The sequence below is a fragment of the Carassius auratus genome, chromosome 20 (genome assembly GCF_003368295.1).
Source record: "Carassius auratus strain Wakin chromosome 20, ASM336829v1, whole genome shotgun sequence".
Classification (NCBI taxonomy): domain Eukaryota; kingdom Metazoa; phylum Chordata; class Actinopteri; order Cypriniformes; family Cyprinidae; genus Carassius; species Carassius auratus.
The window spans coordinates 1003213-1023339 of record NC_039262.1 but is presented as its reverse complement, the minus strand read 5'-3'; the positions used below and the strand labels follow the sequence as shown (position 1 = coordinate 1023339).

The window sequence follows — 20127 nt, the reverse complement described above, 5'->3', positions numbered from 1 at the left end:
GAACTATAAGTTGCATTAGCCATTTTATAGTCTGATTTGTAGTGTACACTTTCCTATGTAGTGCACTACTTCCCATAATGCCTGATCTTATAAATAGTGTACAACCGATGCATAATGATTTGATGATTTTGAGATCAGCCTGAAGAAAAGAAAAGATATGGATTTCATTGGTTTTAAACATGTTTATTCTGGCTCTCAGAGCATTGTTCTGGTTTATGTTGGCATGTTGACATCCACAACACTGACCCTCGGTTTCACAGAGACAAGGTTTAAGACTAGTCCCAGACTAAAACACATGTCTGGGCTGTTATAACTGAAAGAAACTTGCACTGACTGATCTTAAATTCTGTCATTTGCTTTGACTTGTCTCAAGATGCACAGCAGTAGTGTTTTTTATCTTAGGCACATTTATAAAAAGTTATTTAATTGTCCTAATTGTACGTTTGCCTGATCCTGGTTTAACCTAAGGCCTGTCTGTGAAACCAGTCCTGAGTGTGGATACATAAAGCAAGTTGCTGGAGTCAAATGGAGAGCAAACATGCATGATTTTACTGCCCTGCAGTAAGGAAGCAGTATGAATACATGCTGAGAGATGAGACCACACTGACGCTCAGCACAGAATACAGGTTTACAGGCACATTCATTCAAATATACACCCATTTACAATAAAGGGCAATTAGGTCAATTGCATATCTGAAGAAAAAAAGATGAAATTTTGTTCAGTTGAAACCATCAGCGTTTCTTTTAAGAGTAAATCTGTAGTGGAGAAATAATTACAATATACAGTGAAGGAACATGTTTATGAGCGTCTTTTTAAAAAGACAAAACTTTTAAAGAGATTTTTAAAGAGGCAGGCCTCTCGTTTAGCAACTGAAATGAAAACTCTATTTTAAATAATTTTAATATATATTTGAGTGGTATAATCCTGCATTTTTGTTGTTCGTGAAATTTAAATACTACATTGGGTGTTAATGTTCAATACTCATTCCACAGATAAAGAAATCAATAAATACTTGAAAAAGAAAAAATCTGAAAGCGTTCCCAAGAATATTAAGAATTATAAAACAAACATTACACATTTTTTTGTGCATCCAAATATACAGCAAATTGTCTAAATATTGCCTTTGTGTAAGCTAGCATTGTGTAATTGTGCCCAATATCATTCTTTATGCGTGATTGCACTCTGAAACATCTCAGGCTTAAGTTTGGCTTAAGGATGGAGCATATTTGTGCGTTAGTTCTGGTGCATTGTGGGAAGATTATAGACATAGAGTGAATCTGGACTGGCTGTGTGGGTCTCAAGAGGAACTGAGGCCGGAATCGGATTCCCCGTTGGCCTCCTGGGCTTTCCCTGTGCACGGAACAGAGGAGCAGGGAATGCTGTAGGAGGAGCAGGCACACGTTTGAATGACCTCCTTTAGCGTTCCACCCTGTTCCTCTACATTGAAAATGTCTGGCTGCTCGAGCTTGTCGTCGCAGATTCTGTGGACACAAAACATTATTTTAGCTGAGGAATGTCATCTAACAAGGAAAAAGCTAGAAGGAAGTTTCATTAACATAAAAGTAGCCATCCGGAGCAAAAAAAAAAAAGTGAGAAGATTTCACTGTAGTTTTCACTGTTTTACAGTAAGCATCTCCTCATTTTTGCCATATCATGCCTTTCATTTCTGCTATAGACAGCAAGAGTAGTCAGAATATTTAATATGACAAATGAAGCTTTGAGCATTACATCTGTGAGTCTGTGCAACAAAACATAAAAAATGTCCTTCAAAAACATGGACATGGACACAGGACAGTGAGACATGTAAAACGGACTGTTATTTTGTAGCCCAATAGCCTCATTTTCATCCATATCAAATCACCATGAATTGCTGTTGCAACCGATTTCATTCAGTAAAAACACACACACAAATAAGATGGGACATTATTTTCTCAGTTGTGAACTGACTGGATCCTAAATGGAAAATGAAGTTTACAAGTTTAAAAAAGAAAAGAAAAGCCTTAATACTCCACAAAAGGATTCTTTCTATATACAGTATGGAAAAAAATACTATGGGAGTCAATGGCTACCATCAATTGTTTGGTTACCAACCTTGTTAAAATATCTTCTATGGTGTTTAGCAGAAGAAAGAAACTCATACAGGTTTGAAAAAAGTGGAGGGGGGGGTAAATAATTACAGAATTTCTATTTTCTAGTAAACTATCCCTCTGAGATGACCCATAGCTTCTTTGGTATATGTTAAGATCAGGGATGTGTTAAAAAAAACTTTCATGACTTTATGATGCCTACTCTCACTGAGGTCAAAAAAAAAAAGCCACATTCTCTTTCAGAATAAACAAAAACAACTAAATCCTAAAAATCGAACCTCACTGCTCGTGATGTTATTCAGATTCAGAAGAACACAATATATTCATGAAATGTTAAGTCACTAGTGTCAGAAATTCTGAAAACATGATTGCATTTAAAATATATCAATGGAAACTGCAACAACTTCATTACTTTATATGTGCAAAGCACATAAATATTGTGACCAGTTACAGCTGACGTCAACAGACTCACACGTTCATTGTATATATATATATATATATATATATATATATATTTTTTTTTTTTTTTTTCTTCTGTTTTCTACCATGATGTTTCTACCATTATGAATACTGGTCAGCTCATTTCCATTGGCTCTTGGAAGACTTCTGTTTTGCATCATCCATTACAAATGACATGCCAAAAAATATTTGCAGCTATTAAAAATATATCCCAAATGTAACCCCAAGGAAAAGAAGTCATCCATTCTAAATGTGTTGGTAAAGCACTTATCAAGATTTAGAATAGTCTATAATTATTTTAATGTATAATTTCCATAATATTATAACACCCAACAGACAATATTCAAATATAGCTGGGTTTAAGGACTGGCATGACAGGTACATTGAGATCATTCATATTGAGATAAATGCAGCTTTTCTGCCATGCCTTTATCAAGATCCTCAGTCATGCTGGTTTGAAAGCAGAAGCCATTAATCAATCCATCAATCCATCCATCCATCCATCTATATATTCATTCATTTATCCTTCAATGATTAAGTCATTGAGGTCCACAGAGAGGATTTAAACACTGTTAACGTGGCTAGTACTGAAAAATTCACATTGGAAATGAAAAAAATGCACAACTGCACTGTAATTTGTGCAATATGGGTTGTGGGAGAGAAACTCAGTCATAAAGAGGAAGTCTCGAAATCTCAGAATGATGTAACAGGCAGCCGAAGGAACTTTAACCCTGTGCTGAATAATTTAAATAAAAGCTAGTCAAAACAAAACAAAAACAAAACTCCACAGTATTGCTGTCTCACATCATATTAGTAAAACACTACGGTTCTTGTGGTGCTGGTCGGGGAGAATAATCAGTCAGGCAGCAGCCAAATGCCAATAAAAAATACAAACAACTGAGAAACAGAAGACATTACGGGCGTCAGAGGAGGCTGAAGCATTGGGCTTTGGCACCAAGCATTCCTGTATTCTGAAAAAAGAGGCAAATTACCACAAAATCATGTGAGGAATATTTAAAAAAGGAAAAGGGGATTAAAAGGAAAGGAAAGATGTGGATAGAGTCAATAATGCACATAAATATTTTGTTTCCAAGGAAATAAGAGTTGCATCAAACAAATTAAAGGTTAAACTTGAAATCTTTTGCAGACTGTTTAGTTGGTTGGTTTTGGTAGTAAAAGGTTATTACTGTATATATTATAGTATATATTTAAGTATTGTGTGTGTGTGTGTGTGTGTATACTAAGTATAATAATTTTCCAAATTGCAAGGAAAATAACTAACACTAAATAAATTAAAAACAATCATTTTTGGGTAAATTGTTCCTTTAAAATTCAAACAGGAACACAGTTTCTCTAAGCAGGTCTTGAGGGTTTTACTGCAGCGGAGAAGGAACAAAAATACGGAAGAAATGTTAGCTGAATTTTAAGAAAGTGCAAGAAAAAGAAATCTGCAAACACTGCATTGTTGTGTAAACGTGTCAGTGTTTGATGGACCTCAGTTTTAACATGTACATACAGCCGGAGGTTCAGTCTGATTGTAACTAATTGAAAATTGCATACATAGCATGAAGTGCATTACATAAATGCAGAACATCATTGATTAGTTTAACCTTTACCCAGAATGATACACAGCTTCACTCAGACTTGTGCTGATATGCCCGGAACTTCACGGAACAGCTATAAACTACAAGTGATTTACACAGACATGCATGCAAAGGCTGTCTTGGTATTTATAGTGAGTCAAATTAAGGTGATAACATCACCTGCTGTGGACTAATGCATAATGCTTCTACTTTATGATTACTCTTTCAACAAGCTCACTACATTCTACACGTTTGTACCATTTATTTATTTTACACAGCAAGACAAATTAGAGCCCACCTGTCATATATGAGGCCATCAATGCCGTGTTCCCTCAACTTCATCCTGTTCTCATGGTCGTTGTTGTAGTCGCCCCAGCAGAAGACCACCAGCCCTTTAGACTGAGCCTCTATGATGAACTCCATGTTTCGCAAGAGCTCATCAGTGTGGGCGCTGATTCCCTGTGAGCACATTCAAAAGTCTTTATTTCATCTTTGTCAGGAGCTCTGACATGGAAAAAATACAACCACATTACTCCTGCAGGTAAACAAATCTCACAGAAGCCAAACAACACAATTAGATCTCTTTCACTTCGTAGGTTTGGAGAGTTTGTGTTTAAACACAGCGTTATTATGCTGCCAAACTCTGCGTCTCTCCGTGCTAATTCACAACTATGTTCTGAAGCGTTCTCTTACCAGTATGTTCTCACTCTGAGCAAAGCTCATGGCGATCTTAGTGCTCTGACAGCGGATGTCCATGAGTTCAGGGTAGAGGTCTGTCACTCCTTGGGTCAGAAACAGGATTGGATATTTGTTCTGTTTTTGCCTCACCCTGAAGAGAACAACATAATTTATTTAAACTTAATCTAGATTGACTATTTATTCTTTCAAGGAACAGTTCACCCAAAAATTTAAATCTCCCGTAAGTTTTCTCACCTCCGGGCCAAGATGTAGATGAGTTTGTGTCTTCATCAGAACAGTTTTGGAGAAATGAAGCATTGCATCACTTGCTCACAAATGTGATCCTCTGCAGTGAATGGGTGCCATCAGGACGAGAGTCCAAACATATGATAAAAAACATCACACTAATCCACAAATAATCCACATCACTACAGTGCATCAATTACCGCCTTGTGAAGTGAAAAGCTGCATCTTTGTAAAAAGCAAATCCATCATCCAAAATATAAGTCCATAATCCATTATACTGCTTACACCAGTGAAAAAGTCCTCTCACATCAAAATCCACAAACATATTCCAACTATTTTTGCTTTTAAACGTTGCTTGATCTGTGCATATTTCTCTCCTGATTCAGACAAAACAACTTTTTCACCTGAGAAAGCAAAATAATGGACAGAGCACTCACTTTTAACCAGAGGCAACATTTAAGTTAAAAACAACTTAATGATGGATTTATTACATTTGTTTATTCACAAGACGTTAATTGGACAGACCAGATCAGTGTGGATTACTTGAGGATTATCATGATGCTTTTATCAGCTGTTTGGACTCACGGCACCCATACACTGCAGAGCATCCATTGTTGGCAAGTGATGTAATGCTTAATGTTCTGATGAGGAAACAAACTCATCTACATTTTGCACTAGAGGCCAACCAACCAATTAATCATGCATCTGATTAATCGGGCCATTTTTTGCCATTTTTTAATTAATCGCCATTGGCCGATTGTGCCGATTTATAAGCATAATTTCTGCCCTGATTAAATATCAGGCATCGGCCAGAGAAGAACCAAATCTCTCTAAACCAATCTCTATTTTGGACAGTCTAATGGAGAGTCTTTTTTTTTTTTTTTTTTTGGTCAATTTAAAATGTTTATGTGAACTATTTCTTTAATAAATGTCCCTGCACTTATTGTGCAAATACATTTTAAAGAAACATGTGGTTGGTTTATATGGTGCTTAAATATGCCTGCCAAAGTACAAATATATACAACCTTAAAATATCAGTGCAATATTAAAATATGCACATGAACAAGACCTCTTACATAGTGCAGATATCAGGATCAAAACATGAGAAGACTATTTTCCTATTGCCGGCGTTCTGCAGCACACACGTGAGAATGATGTCCAAGAACTGATTCATATTGAAGTAGGTGGAGAGTTTTGCATCCCAGGAGCCATCCTGTTTGGAGAAACAGATTCATGAGGGTCTTTTTCTCTCCAGTAACACTGAGATCAAACCAGCTCGAGGCAACACAAACCTTGAACTGACAAATCCACTTTAGTTCAATGTTGAATCCCACATGATCTGGAACAGCCTGGAATATCTGAAGCATAATACCAAATGAGAAAAGAGGTTAACCAAGCAGTACAGGTTGGCAGTATATAAGCAAATATTTACCACGATTTTCTTAAATGTTTGGTCATTAAAAAGGTCACTTTCTTAAATTACTCAAAAGATAAAAGTAAAAAAAAAAAAGTTGTCATACCTGTGAAAGGGAAGGGAAAGGCTGGTACTCATCTACATATTCCTCTTCATCCTGCAAGTCTAGATAAAGAACCACCATAAAAAACAATCATCTTTATCTATTTAACAGTTAACTGTTTATTCAGCTCAATACAGTTCAACAGAGGCTTGGATTCTAAGCCCTAGATAAAAATAATCAGATCTGAGATTAATCACAACACTGATTTACAGCAAAAAAAAGTATTTGAATTTTTTATTTTATTTCTTAGCACTAAAATAAATGTCATTATGGAGACTTTGAATTAGACTTTTACTTCAGGAACCTGACTATGGATAACAGACAAAACACTGCACAGTAATCTGTCCTTAAATCTACCAACTAGTTTGACAAGTAGTTATATAATGATATGCATTTGTATTGTACTTTTGTGACAAATCAATCCAAATTCTACCTTTGTGGTCATTCACTTCCATGGCAGCTGTGTGGGCCAGCTGAGAAAACCAAGCACATTCACACTCATCAATATCAGCGTGGAGATAATTGCATTTCATCGATCGATCACAGCAAAAGAATCTGAAATAAGCCTTACTTTTAAAAGCTGAAGTTGATCAAATGTAAGATCTTTGACAGGAACTTCAACCAGTAACATTGAGTTCTTGTCTGTTTTCTATGAAAGGATACAAGAAATGTAAAGCATAAGTACAGAGATTATCTTTCTTCCTCTAGTTTAGCAATTTTAATAAGTGTTTACTATACTGAAGGACACTAAATGAGTTGTACAAACAGTGACTTCTCAATGTCAAATAATGGGAGCCAAAAGTGACTGATACCTTTTTAGTAGAAATACAGCAGGTGAGATCATGGTACACAACTGGAACTAAATCTTTAGAGAGATGAACATCAAACTCTACATAAGCAGCTCCCTGTGGAAAAAACAAGCTTTAACCTTATATTTTCTATAACAAAACAATGTATTTTTTGGTTGAGTTGCATTATTTACACTCACGTGGTTGGCCGCACTTAGAAATGAGGCAATTGTGTTTTCCCTGATCTTGTGATGCCTGAAATGAAATAGAATCATATTTTCATCAGCAACAAATTTCTTTTTTAAACATGCACTTCTCTTTCAAAAAGCATGCTTGTTGTGTAATCATAAACTAAGGGTTTTTTCCTGCTTTATAGTTTCTACAGATCTTGTTACACAGGCTGTGCAAAAATTCAAGCCAATACACACCTTGTTTTAAAAGGCAACATGTGTAAAAAAAAAAAAAACTCGGGAATGGCACGAACTTAGAGTAACTCCCTTCCCGTCTATTTATAAAGTGAACTCAAAGTGAGGAGATGGGGTGGAGGAGGGATGCTGATAAACAGTCAATGGATAGAGGTAAGTCAGCGATATTTATACTATGGGATTGATTACTTGATTATGGTCCACCTGTGTTGATTAGGCTAAGTATCTGATGCGCTCCTCCCGAATCTTGTTAATAAAAACATCATTTAAATAAAAAAAATATATTAATTTGTAGGACGTTAACCTTTTTTGCATTCTGACATTATTATCATGATAATAAAGCATATATTCCTCCTCATTTTGTAGTAGACTACTACTATGTAAATAATAATAATCATTATAAAAATATAATACAAATAATAGTAAAAAAAAAAAAAAAAAAGTTAAACTGTAAAAACTTGTCACCTGTAAAGTAAAACTAACACAAGTTTTGGTCTTATATTCAGTTTGTAATATTAGTCTTATATTTATTATTATTATTATTATTTAAATGTTTTATGGACCGATGAGACAAAGATGAACCTTTATCTAAGTGATGGGAAAGCAAACTGTAAATGATCCTAAGCATACAAGCTCATCTGTAAAGCTTGGTGGAGGTGGTGTCATGGCATGGGCATGCATGGCTGTCTCTGGAACAGGCCCTCTCAAATTTAACGATGACTTAATGTACGATGACATTAGTAGAGTGAATTTGGAAGGGTACAAAGCCATCTTGGTTACCAATATTCAAGAAAATGCCACCAGACTCCTCAGAGAGTTCAGTCAAGGAGTTTATCAGGGAAAAGAAATGGAAAGTCTTAGATTACCTAAATCAATCTCCAGATTAAAATCCGAACAAACATTAATTTCACCAGCTGAAGATGAGACTAAAGACAGAAACTCCCCAAAACAAGCAACAGTTAGTATTGGGTGCATAAAAGGGACGGGGAAGGCATTTCAAAGCATAAGACCAAGAGTCTGATGATGTCTATGGATTGCAGACTCACTGCTCTGATAGCATGCAAGGGATCTGCAACTAAATATAAGCTTTTAATCTTTTCCATATGCCTTAAGTTCAGCTGTCCCAATACTTATGCTCACATTAAATAGTGGAATGAACTCTAAAAGTGCTGTCCTTGGGTTTTTATTTGGCAAAACATGTATGTGTTGAAACAGCTAATAATAAAATGTGACATTCTGTCTCATATTCTTCTTTGTGTGTACAAGTCAAGACATCTGCAAATATGATTCCACTCTCACACACACACACACATACATAAATATAAAAATTAAACTGGTGTATATATATATCTCCACACTGTTACTACTCACTTGTGAGCATGAGTGCTTCCTGCTCCTCTGTGTCCAACATCCAGAGGGCTCCTTTTCTTCCAGTATTTGGCAAAAGACTGACTCATGTCACACTGAAAGTCTTGAATAGGACGCGTCACCAAGTAATCCACTGAAATCCAATCAAGAATAAAAGCATTTATTCAATGTTTAAGCCAACACTTAATGCTTAAATTTAATGAAATCAGCTCATCAGTAAATGAATGGCATCATAACCACATTATCTAGGTACTTAGCAACAATGCAAGCAGGGCGGATATTTCCAACATTAGTGACTTCACCCTCTATTTACATAGTCTGTGACATGTTTACAGAGGCAAATTTTGTGTGCATGCAGTAAAAGAACAGATACTATCATGGGTGGCAGGACTGTGTGTTAGTTTTATGGTGTAAAATAAATGAGATGTTTAGACTTTGAACAGTGCATCGTGGTACCGATTATACCTCTGACTTTTCCAAGAGTTTGTCTGGCATTCCGACTCATGATGGGTAGGGTGACCACACCCTGATCTTTACCACTATCCCTAAAAGAGGAGGACAAGAGGATTGCGGTGCCCACGTGACCAGGATGGACATCACCCTGAACCACGGCCTCACTCAGCTCCTCCTAAACAACAAAGACGTGACGTAACAATCATAAGTCACCGAAAGGATTCATGCAAAATATACTTCAAAACAACATCAAAGTGCTTTGTGATGCAATTATGGACAAAATCTTCCTACTAAACAATACCAAAGATTTCTGTACCTCAAAGAACTCAAAGGTGAGCTCTAGGTTGTCGGGGTCCATGGTGTGAATACTGTATTCGGTCCACCGGGAAGGTTCAAGGGCATATCCACATTCTGGCTGGGAATGACGAGACCTATATCCACTGTCACTGATCATACTGGTCTCCAGTGTAGAGGTCATCTTATGCCATGATGAAGGGCTTTCCTCTTCTTCCTCCTCGATACCTTCCAGCATCAGCTTCAATCTAAAGTATATGAATTATTTTTTTTTCATATTCTTTCAGGAAATCAGGCATCAAAACAGTACAAGAAGAATTTGAAAATAAAAATAAAAATGTTGTACTTGGTCTATAATAATGTATAGTGCTTGACTTGAAAAGAATATTGCAATATTTTGCATCCCACTATTTAACATATCAATTTGACTAGTGATTTTTTTTTTTAGAACATACGTCTAAGGACCCTGTGACTGACTGACCTTGAGATAAATATGTATTCTGTACTGAAGGATATTACCTGAAGCGTGATGTCTTAAACTTTTTCTTGGTAATAGACACTGGAGTTTTCACAGAGTAATGCAGCCTGAGACGAATTTCTGTCTGGCACGTCAACCAGCCAGAGTCCACACACTCAATGCCATCTGTAGATCAAATAATTTTTATTTGCATGTTTAAGTAAGATAGCATGATGTTTTTTTTTTTGTTTTTTTGCATTAAAACATTTATGTAGTTTGAAATTATCAAACTTACTATGGACTCCAAAATGTCCATCGTCAATCAGCAGCTCAGATTCTGCAACACATAACAAAATTTAATATGGAAGGTCAACCGCTCCTGCTACACATCTACAAAAGGTTCGAGTCACCACCTGTACAGAGTAAACAGACACCACCACCATGACACATTCATTTTCTGGTTTGTTTCTTAAACAATCAAAATATACAGATAAAACAAGTGTTCAGTTTCCTCTGTACTGGATGGAGCTCTACACGTTTGTAGCCTTATATCATACAGGCAAGTTAGAATTTATGAGTGACAATAAATATAATTATAATAGATTAATACTTGGTTGGCAAAAGTTAAATAACAAAAATCTAAATGCATCACCAGCAAGCATTACCATACAAGGAAACTGATTTGTGGCTACACAAAGAAATTCTGACAAACTTTTAAAGCACTTAACACATTACATCTGGAGCAAACAGATACATGATTAAAACTATGGATCCTGTCTAGTAAAAAAATGAAGAAATAATTATATATATATATAGATACAGATGTTTTGCATAGTTTGTGACATGCATGTGTGTTAATTGTGTTGTGCATGTAAAAACAAGTGTTAAAAGCATGTATGCTTTAAAATACATTTTACTGTTGTTGTTAATGTAAAAATAAACAAGATAATTAAAGAAATTATTAAAAAAAAACTTATTTCAAAGAAATAAAAAGTGTGCTGTGCATGTAAATAAGCGTTAAAAGCAATTTTCCATTCAAATTTACTCAAAATAATTCATGTAAATATTAGAAAATAAAATCAAGGAAAAATGTCTGTTGTGCATTTAAATGAAGAAATAAATAAATCTTTTTAACGTAGCTTCTAATGTAAAAATCAACTATTAAAATTTAACACAATTTAAAAAAAAACACAATTCTTTAAAGAATTAAGCCCAAAAATTGTAAAGTGGCTATATTGGAAGTCAAAAGAAAAAAGGGTTGCTTGTAAACCCAAAAATGCGCCAGTGAAAACTGCTTCACTTTGTTTGGCCAAGAGGAATAATAGCCCACTAAATGTTATGGTTTCTAATAATTAGGTTCCATTAGATTTTCTTAAGTGGCTTTTATTGACATTACATCTGTCCATGACATTAAAGACCACATGAAATCACATTTTTATTATCTTCTTTAGAACACGCATCAATGATTTATGCACAATAAGACCATAAGCCTTTATTTAGTGCGTGGGGTCCCTGTCGCAGGACATTCTAAAAGGCAGTGCTTCAAGACACTGCAAAAGATGCAAGACGTGAGCGCAAAGATGAGTGAGTGCAGTGCAGCGGGCTTAATGTTCTAAAACAACCGTGGAAAATCTCATTTTTCTTACATTTCACCTGTCATAAACTTCTAAAACAACTGCACCTTAATTCGCAGTGGATATTTTATGCTTAAAGTGTCTCATTTATTGAGCCCCACATTTGGCATGAAGGGGAAAAACAAATAGTAAAGCATGCGCACATTATAATTTGTTCCCTTGTTTCACTAAATCATGCACACAACTTACTAACTTGTTGCCTCCTTTTAAGTAAATTATGCACATGATATAATAACTTGTTCGTTGATTTGATTCAACTAAAATTCTGGCTAAGATTTAGTAATAGGCCTATCGTGTACACAATTTAGTAAAACCAGAAAACAAATTTGTGCTCAAAATTAATTAACGAGACAGAGGAGAGAGAGAGAGAGAGAGAGAGAGAATTGGTTCACTCTGAGCAGAATCAATATTTTACCAGTTTCTGTTCATGTGTCTCTGTATTATTACTGTTCTGAAACCGGTTTGAGTAGAAAAAATGGTTGGCGTCATCTTTTATAGCGTCAAAAAATATGAGAGTCAACATAATACACATAATAAACACAGGCTATTTTATTCCCTTCCCTCCACAACAAATCATTTGTATTTAACAGTATTTAGGCTATATAAATGTCAAGCCAAAAACGAATTATTTTAAAGGGAAACTGAAGCCTCTCTCTTTTTCGGAACAAATCCAAATGTTTCCATATTCGCAACATATTTCCAACTGTTATTCGTAATTTAGTCATATACCAACGCTGGTTGATCATACAAGCAAGACATACTTTGTCATGCAATTAATCGCTCGTTCTTGAAATTAAAAGTGATCAAGACATTTATCCAGTGCACAATGTTACAAGAAAGAAGACTCTCCAGTTTAGCATTAAGTATTACGAATCCCCACGCTCCCAACATTGACAAGCTGCAGTCAAAGACTTTGTGCACCAAAATGTTTGAAGAGCGTGATGGATTCAGTAGAGTATTGTGTAGTTTTTTTTTTTTTTAAAAGAGAGTCTAATGTAGGGGAGTGTTTGAAACATGTTGGCCATTAGCCTACATGAAATGCATCAATGCTATGATAATTCACCACATTCATGACTGATAAATCAGTTAGCCATGTAAATGGGTGAGACGGACTCAGTAGTATACTTTCAGCAGGTGCACAATAACTTTTCGTACATGACATCACTGCTGGTGGGAGGGGCCCCATTGCGTTCTTTGCAGGGGTCCTTTAAGATGAGTAAATAGGGTTATTTACTTTTTATTTTTTATTTTACTGGTCTTATTGTGCATAATACAGTGAGGAAAATAAGAAAATAATGTGGGTAGGAAAAAATAAATAAATAACCAACAATAATTATGGCCACTTTAAAGTATAGTAATGTTCTGAGAGATTAAGTCCCACATTACTTTCCAATAGTGTCCTTAATTTGTAAAATGTGTTGTGAAAGTTTCATGTAGTCTTTAAAAAAAGCTGAATTCAGCATGTATTGATAATTCACGCTTAGAGTTAAAGGGGACAAACTGATCAGAATGTAATAAGAATGAAGGAAGGAGTCTACAGGTTGCATTATACATGTGGACTATTCTGGGATCAGATACCTGAGGGACTCAATGAGCGTGGCAGCTGATGGGTCTCCCATCTATTGACTATGACTTGACATGGCCCACCTGCATTCTGTAATTCCAAATGGGGGTTAAGATTACGGACAGATTTTGGAAAAACAAAGCCTACTTTGGCCATTCGAACCAAAGTCTCGCTCCCGAAAAAAGAATGAGATATAGTCACCACTTTCTGCCAGCCAGCCAGGTGGTTGACATCTGAAAAGTGGACTGATTAGTCAGCAGAAACACATTGGCATTTTTCACAGTGTTTAACTAGAGATCTCCAGGTTATTTATATACATAAAAAAAAGCTTTGGAAATCCTTGTACTTACCACCTCAAATAAGCTTACTTTTCCGATAATACTTCCCTAAATATTGATTCCAAATAAAAAATTAAATAATTTTTGTTCTAAATTCTAAAAGAATATTTCTGGCTAGGAGACAACTAACATGTAAACATTATAAAAGACACAGCACATTAGGAGGGGCTCACAAGAAACCCGTTCCAGAAATGTCATTCTCCAGGAAAACAAACAAAAGAAAAGTACCAAGAAATGAGTGGAGTTCAGCCAAAAGAGATTAACAGCTGTGAGGAGAATGACCTGGAAACCCCACACACTCACACGGAAGGACTTCAACAACTAAAACTCTATAACACTGAATCATTTGCACCCTGAGAATTAAAAAGAAAGCCTCTGAGGAACATTAAAAATACGTTAAAAAAAACACATATCCCACATGTGAAAATCTACAGTCATACATGTATAATAAAACAAATGTTGAAAAATGCTGAAAAATCACAAATGTACATCACAAACAACAGACAGTGCATAGATTATGAAGTGCCTTCAAGAGGCCATTCACACAGTTCCACAGTACTGCTTTTCTATCATTTTTCTGTGTAAACATGTGCTAGACAGACGTGTTTGACCAGTTGGGAATGACTTGCGCATGACCCGCCATTATAAAAAAGCAAGCGAACAAGTTCAATAAGTTTAAGTTTTAAAAAACATGTCTCAAGGCCTTTCGCTTTTTCACTATTCCACTACCCACGTCTGACGTTTTTGAATCTGTACAGTTTGTATGGACCCCAACAGAATTGTAAACAACAACACCTATAAATAAATATACATGCTAAGGCTGCACTTTAAAGGTATTGGGTAATCTGTTCAACATTGGGGCTTTAAAGGTTAACTGTGAACCTTTTAGGTATCACTTCTCTCATGTTTGTTTACTAGGCAAAGTAAATCTCACCTTGGATTCCAAAATGAATCCCTTGAAATAGCGATATTTGGTTTCATCTCCTCTAGGAACCTCAACAGTTGTTCTCCACAAGGTGCTGGGGTGAGACGAGACACAGAAGATAAATATATGGGTCAAGGGTAAGTGTGCGTGCACTGGAAGACAAACATAAGATGACATTGCACATGTACCCATCCTCCTCTGCTGGCTGCAGGGTCACAGCTTTTTGATGACACCAGCCACCCAGGGTTTCACAACTGCCAACCACTGCAATCACCTCGCCTGTTATAGAAACAAAATATAGTTTAATAACCCTCTCATTTGTGGTAGGCAAAGGATTGTGTCTCCAGGTCATAGAGTGCACAAAGATGACATTCCTTTCAACACTATCATATTTATCATGTCAACATTTGCCAAATAATAAATATAGATGCAGGCTAAATTTGTGATGCAATCATGCATGGTTAAAATAACTTGATAATTCTTATTATTACCTAAACATTTCTTGCATTATTCATTTCTATATCACTACTATAGCAAAAATACACTTTTAAAGGTGAGTTTTTTTTTTGTCATACATTTCTTTATTAATAGCATTAGCACATTTTTCAATATTTTTATTTATTTACAATATCTATGCCAAAATCAACTATTACCATTTTTAACATTTAAATATTTTACAATCATTTTATTTAATAACCAAAATATACATTTATATTTAAATGAATAACAATAGCAATATTAATAATTACAATTAGTTTGGTTAAATTGTAAAAAATATATAGTCATAGCATCAGAAAACATTCCAAAATGTCACATTTATACTAGTTGAATTAGATTGTCTTGATTGCTTTTATTAATAAATCTTTTTATAATTACACAATAAGTAAGTTTCTAAAAAAAAAAGCTTTCTGTCAACAGATAAACAAATACATTTTACGACTGTTGTAATATTTGTTAATAACTTATTAGTGAAAGTTGTACACTGTCTTATTATAGGCTGCTTGTATTTAATCTTTCCTCTTACCCAGTTCTGTGGTCCCTCTGACTGTCAGAGTGACTTTACTGCTGTCCATGACTGACACTCAGGCAGAAGGAGAAGAGAATGAAGAGACCTAAAACACAAATGAAAAGAAACACATCTGATGCCCGGTGCAAAACAAACCTAAGCCATGTTAACAGCATCAGCTGATCTGGATTCGCCCAGTGGTCTGATACCTGCTGTGCACTTTTAAAGCCCCTTCTAAGAATCCGTTACATTATACATGTATTTCAATTACACGCCCTAAACATAAAGCGATATTTTAGATATTTTTTTACCACTGCTGGACACAATATTAGAAAGAGAATTAATGGTAAGTTATGTCAGATCCTTGAATCTAAATACGATCTTAAGACAGTAATGTTAGCTTTCACCACGTTTCATGAAACTCCACTGTTTGAGTGGAAGCAAAAACAACACGGTCTGAACCGGCTTCAGCCGGTTTCTGTCAGTAACAACACCCGGTTTCCAAGGGTATTGCTCAAAACATAGCAAGATATCTACACAGAAAACACTGTTACGCTCTAAAAGTTATGATCACGCTACCTAGAAAGGGAGCACACTAGGTTTTAAGACGCAACCATTATTTGCGGAGCAAAAACGTAAATATGTGTAGCGTAAAACAAAATGTATGGCGTACATTCAGTGTCGAGTCCCGCCAATATAGCGATTAAAAACATGATAAAATGATATTTACCTGAGTTTAAAGACAAATATCCATAATTTAGTACGGCGGTACCGGGAAACGTTAACCGCGCGCTGACGTGCCCATGTTTACATGCACGCGGATCTCCACAACCTCGTTAATGCAACACTGTTAGCTGTGAACCATTTCTTAAAAGAAATGTATCGACGTTAATTTAAGTTTTACGCCTCTCATTTATGTTATACAATGTGCTAAATTGAGAATAAAAATGAGCGGTGAGCAAATCACTTTGTTTTAGGAAATAAAATGAAGGGAGGGCTCGAATGGATCAACTCGACTCCGCCTCTCTGCGTTTTCTGGTCACATATGATTGGCGGAAGAAGTGTTTGACGTTCGATGGGCGGGACTTGTATGGATGGAGTTCATGAAGTTCATTGGCGTAAGATGATATGATCACGATGCAATCAAATTTAGTAATTAATATTAAATCAATTATTAATTTTTTAAATTATTATTTTTTTTTTTACTGAATAACAATTCTTTAAAATAAATAAATAATCTATATCGGAGATTTTAATGGCACTGTATGTTAATGAAGAGTGTTAAGCTACTAGTAGGCTTTTTTATATTGAGAGCATACTTGCAGAAAAATAAATTCACTGTTGGGCGTATAACCATTAAATTTGAAAACTTTGATTCTTTTAGCTGTCTGAACAGGGTCAGAGGACTTCTTTACACTAGGCTGTATTAATATTATGGCTTATAAACCAATAAATAAACCAAACAGATTAAGTTAAGTGCACTCAAAGTAACAAGCCAATCATTATTTTTAATTAATGTTTAGTATATGTGTGTGAAATCAAAAAGGGTGGCAAGGTCAGACAAACCTTTACTGTAAAATCAGGAGACTATTGATTTCTCTGGCCCGCCTTTCAGCAGAATTAACTGGTTGCGTAATGTGGTGCCTCAGCAGGACTGAACACATTCTGCAACTCTGTATTGTGTAACAGAGGTCAGTCTCACTTTCTCACTTTCTCACTCAATAGGGTGAGAAAGTTCAACAAGATAAACCATATCTTCAGTAATAAAGTTTTGCTGTGTCCTTGATTTCATTATGTTTGCCACCACTGGTAGCTTTTCCTGTTCCCACGTGAGCCATTGAGAGTAAGTACAATTGGTCTTTGGAAAGAGCTATAGGGCTATTGCTCCCAGAATGGTGAATGGTGTGTATTCGACAGTGCTTAGCACAACTGAATGAATGGGACTGCAGGATTATAAATATTTAACGAGTCAGGCTCTTTCTCTCTTGTATCATGTTTTCACCCTCCCGCTGTTTGCCCTCGTCTGTGGATAAGATAATAGACAGATAATGAATAAAGTGTGTGTCTATAACTGGTTTTAAATGGTGAATTAGTACAGTGCTAATTCCACCCCCAAAAACATGCAAAAGAAAATAAATATAATGAGGCTTTTTAGATTGCTCTTCTCAGTATGGTTTTTCTTGCTTATTTTTATGCTTCTATTTTTAAGGAAGGAGAAAAAGTGAGAACTCTGAACAACAACAACTGTGGTCATGTCATAAAGAACACTGAGTTTTATTTTTCAACATGTCAAGACCTGTTCAGGAAATATGTTGGGAAATGTGATTAAGGGGGTTTTCTGTCTGAATATGCATTTTACTTTTACATAGGCCTACCTATATATATACAAGAAAGTATATATATATATTCAAAAGTCATTTTAAAGTGTATTAATGTCACAAATTATTGCAGTCTTGGTGTACATAAATTTTTTTAAGAGGTTGTTGTGGTTCTAGTATGAAAAACTCAAAATCATGCAAAAGATTTGAGATTGTAGATGGGGATGGAAGAGCTCCACCCAGGGGAATGATGGTAATAATGCACTCAATTCATAGACTGCAGTGTAGCCTGTAGTCTATCAATTTATGCATATGTTTGCGACATTCATTCATCTTTTTTTCCTAGAGATGATGAGTGTAAAGATGAAGAGTCGTGGTTTGTGGCCTTTAAGCTAAAGTACATCTAATGTATTCAGAGTTCAGTAGAGTTTCAGAGTAGGTTGAGAAGATGCTGTGATGATTAATTCAAGGCATCAGCATTCACTTATGCCATCCCAGTAAAAAGCTGAGAAACACCTTGAATTTTCAGAAAAAGTGTTTGATCTTCAACACATCAGCCCCAAAAGTCCTATCCTGTTGGTAGAGTACTAGTTTAAAAAGTTGTCTCTTTGGGTGTTTCTTCACCAAGGTCTGTAATGTTGAGAGAGTTGGAACATCAACATTTTAAGCAATTTTATTAAAGCTGATTTGCTCTTTTGTATCTTTGCAGAGAAATGCACAGAACTTCATTTTGTGAATAAGCTAATTTTGATGGATTTTCAATTCTGCAAAAAATAGAAGTACAAGCTGACACAGTTTAAAGTCTTTTGGATGTTGTGACATTTTATATCCCACTTCTCCACAGATGAACCAATACAGAATCTTCCTATATAAGCAATTCTCCAAATAATTTATATTTTTAGTATTTTTTTATATATGTATTGGTAAACAAGTAAAAGAGTTTGACTTTCACACTGATTTGTTTCATAATGTTTTTTGCCATAAAAAAGTAATTACTTTAAAACCCTTAATCAAACTCTTAATTTGTATATATCCAGCAGATAGGCTACCATGCTTAATGTCATCATCAATCAAAATCAGAGACTCTGCCAGGGTGGAACACATCATAAGTTTTTTAATGTAGATCAGATGCCATTATAATGGATCCGACATCATTCAGAGGCCATTTGCACTTCAGGACTGCATGCGGTTTGCTTCATTTGCACATCAGACACTAGATGTTGATGACAAGCCTTTACGTGTGACCTTCCCATTTCAATTACTGTCAGTGTGGCAAGCAGAGGAGGCTTCAAACTATGCATGCAAACATTCAAATGCAACTGGAGGTCCAAACATACATTGAATAACAGAAACAAAAGTATGTTCACTTTGTTCATCCCATGCACTTTTTGTTGTAGGTCTCACACAAAGGAATAACCACAACATAAAAAAGGAACAGAAAATAGAAATGAGAGATCTGATTAAATACAGTTCACATTCATTTACATGAACAAGTGGTGTGATTCACTCTGAATGCTCCCATTGGCATTTTTAAGACTAATTGATGCAGACTGTTCACTGAATTAGAATTAGACTGGTATTCGTGTAATTGAATAACAAGGACAAGCCAGAGGGCTTATTTCAATCTTAATTTTGTTCTGTTTCAAGAGACTTAAGTTGAACGGCCAGCTTTATCAAAGTTTTAATAATAAGCATTTATGGTCAATTCTATGAAATGGTATAATAGTTAGTCTATAAAAATGTGTGATATTTATAGTCAAGTCACCTTTATTTATATAGCGCTTTAAACACGATACATTGTGTCAAAGCAACTGAACAACATTCATTATAGTCTAGATGGAAATAAGGGTCCACGCGCACCCCCCAGCTTTAATATGCCACCTGATTTTTTTAAAAGTGTCTATTTTCATAATCTGCCAGGTGCCAAGCTGAAATAATGTCCCAAAGGGTTCTTTTTTAACCCTTTGCTGCACCCGACCGGAACCC

At 35.5% G+C, this 20127-nt stretch overlaps 1 protein-coding gene across 2 annotated transcripts; it reads right to left on the bottom strand.

The window, feature by feature from the left end:
• Nucleotides 1–166: 166 nt before the first annotated feature.
• LOC113120472 (glycerophosphocholine phosphodiesterase GPCPD1-like) lies at nucleotides 167–16817 on the bottom strand. Of its 2 annotated transcripts, none has more exons than XM_026290297.1 (20): nucleotides 16554–16817; nucleotides 15842–15929; nucleotides 15006–15096; nucleotides 14827–14911; nucleotides 13569–13644; nucleotides 10652–10693; nucleotides 10419–10542; nucleotides 9922–10147; nucleotides 9618–9780; nucleotides 9156–9285; nucleotides 7560–7614; nucleotides 7384–7476; nucleotides 7143–7220; nucleotides 7005–7044; nucleotides 6575–6633; nucleotides 6347–6412; nucleotides 6131–6267; nucleotides 4824–4959; nucleotides 4429–4589; nucleotides 167–1482 (listed from the first exon to the last, which is right to left on the bottom strand). In XM_026290297.1, the coding sequence occupies exons 2-20, from the start codon at nucleotides 15888–15890 to the stop codon at nucleotides 1299–1301; spliced, it is 1995 nt and encodes a 664-aa protein (XP_026146082.1). In that variant the 5' UTR covers nucleotides 15891–15929; nucleotides 16554–16817; the 3' UTR covers nucleotides 167–1298. The 2 variants fall into 2 exon arrangements, with proteins under 2 accessions (XP_026146082.1, XP_026146083.1); XM_026290298.1 differs by lacking the exon at nucleotides 16554–16817 and adding an exon at nucleotides 16033–16085.
• Nucleotides 16818–20127: the final 3310 nt, after the last annotated feature.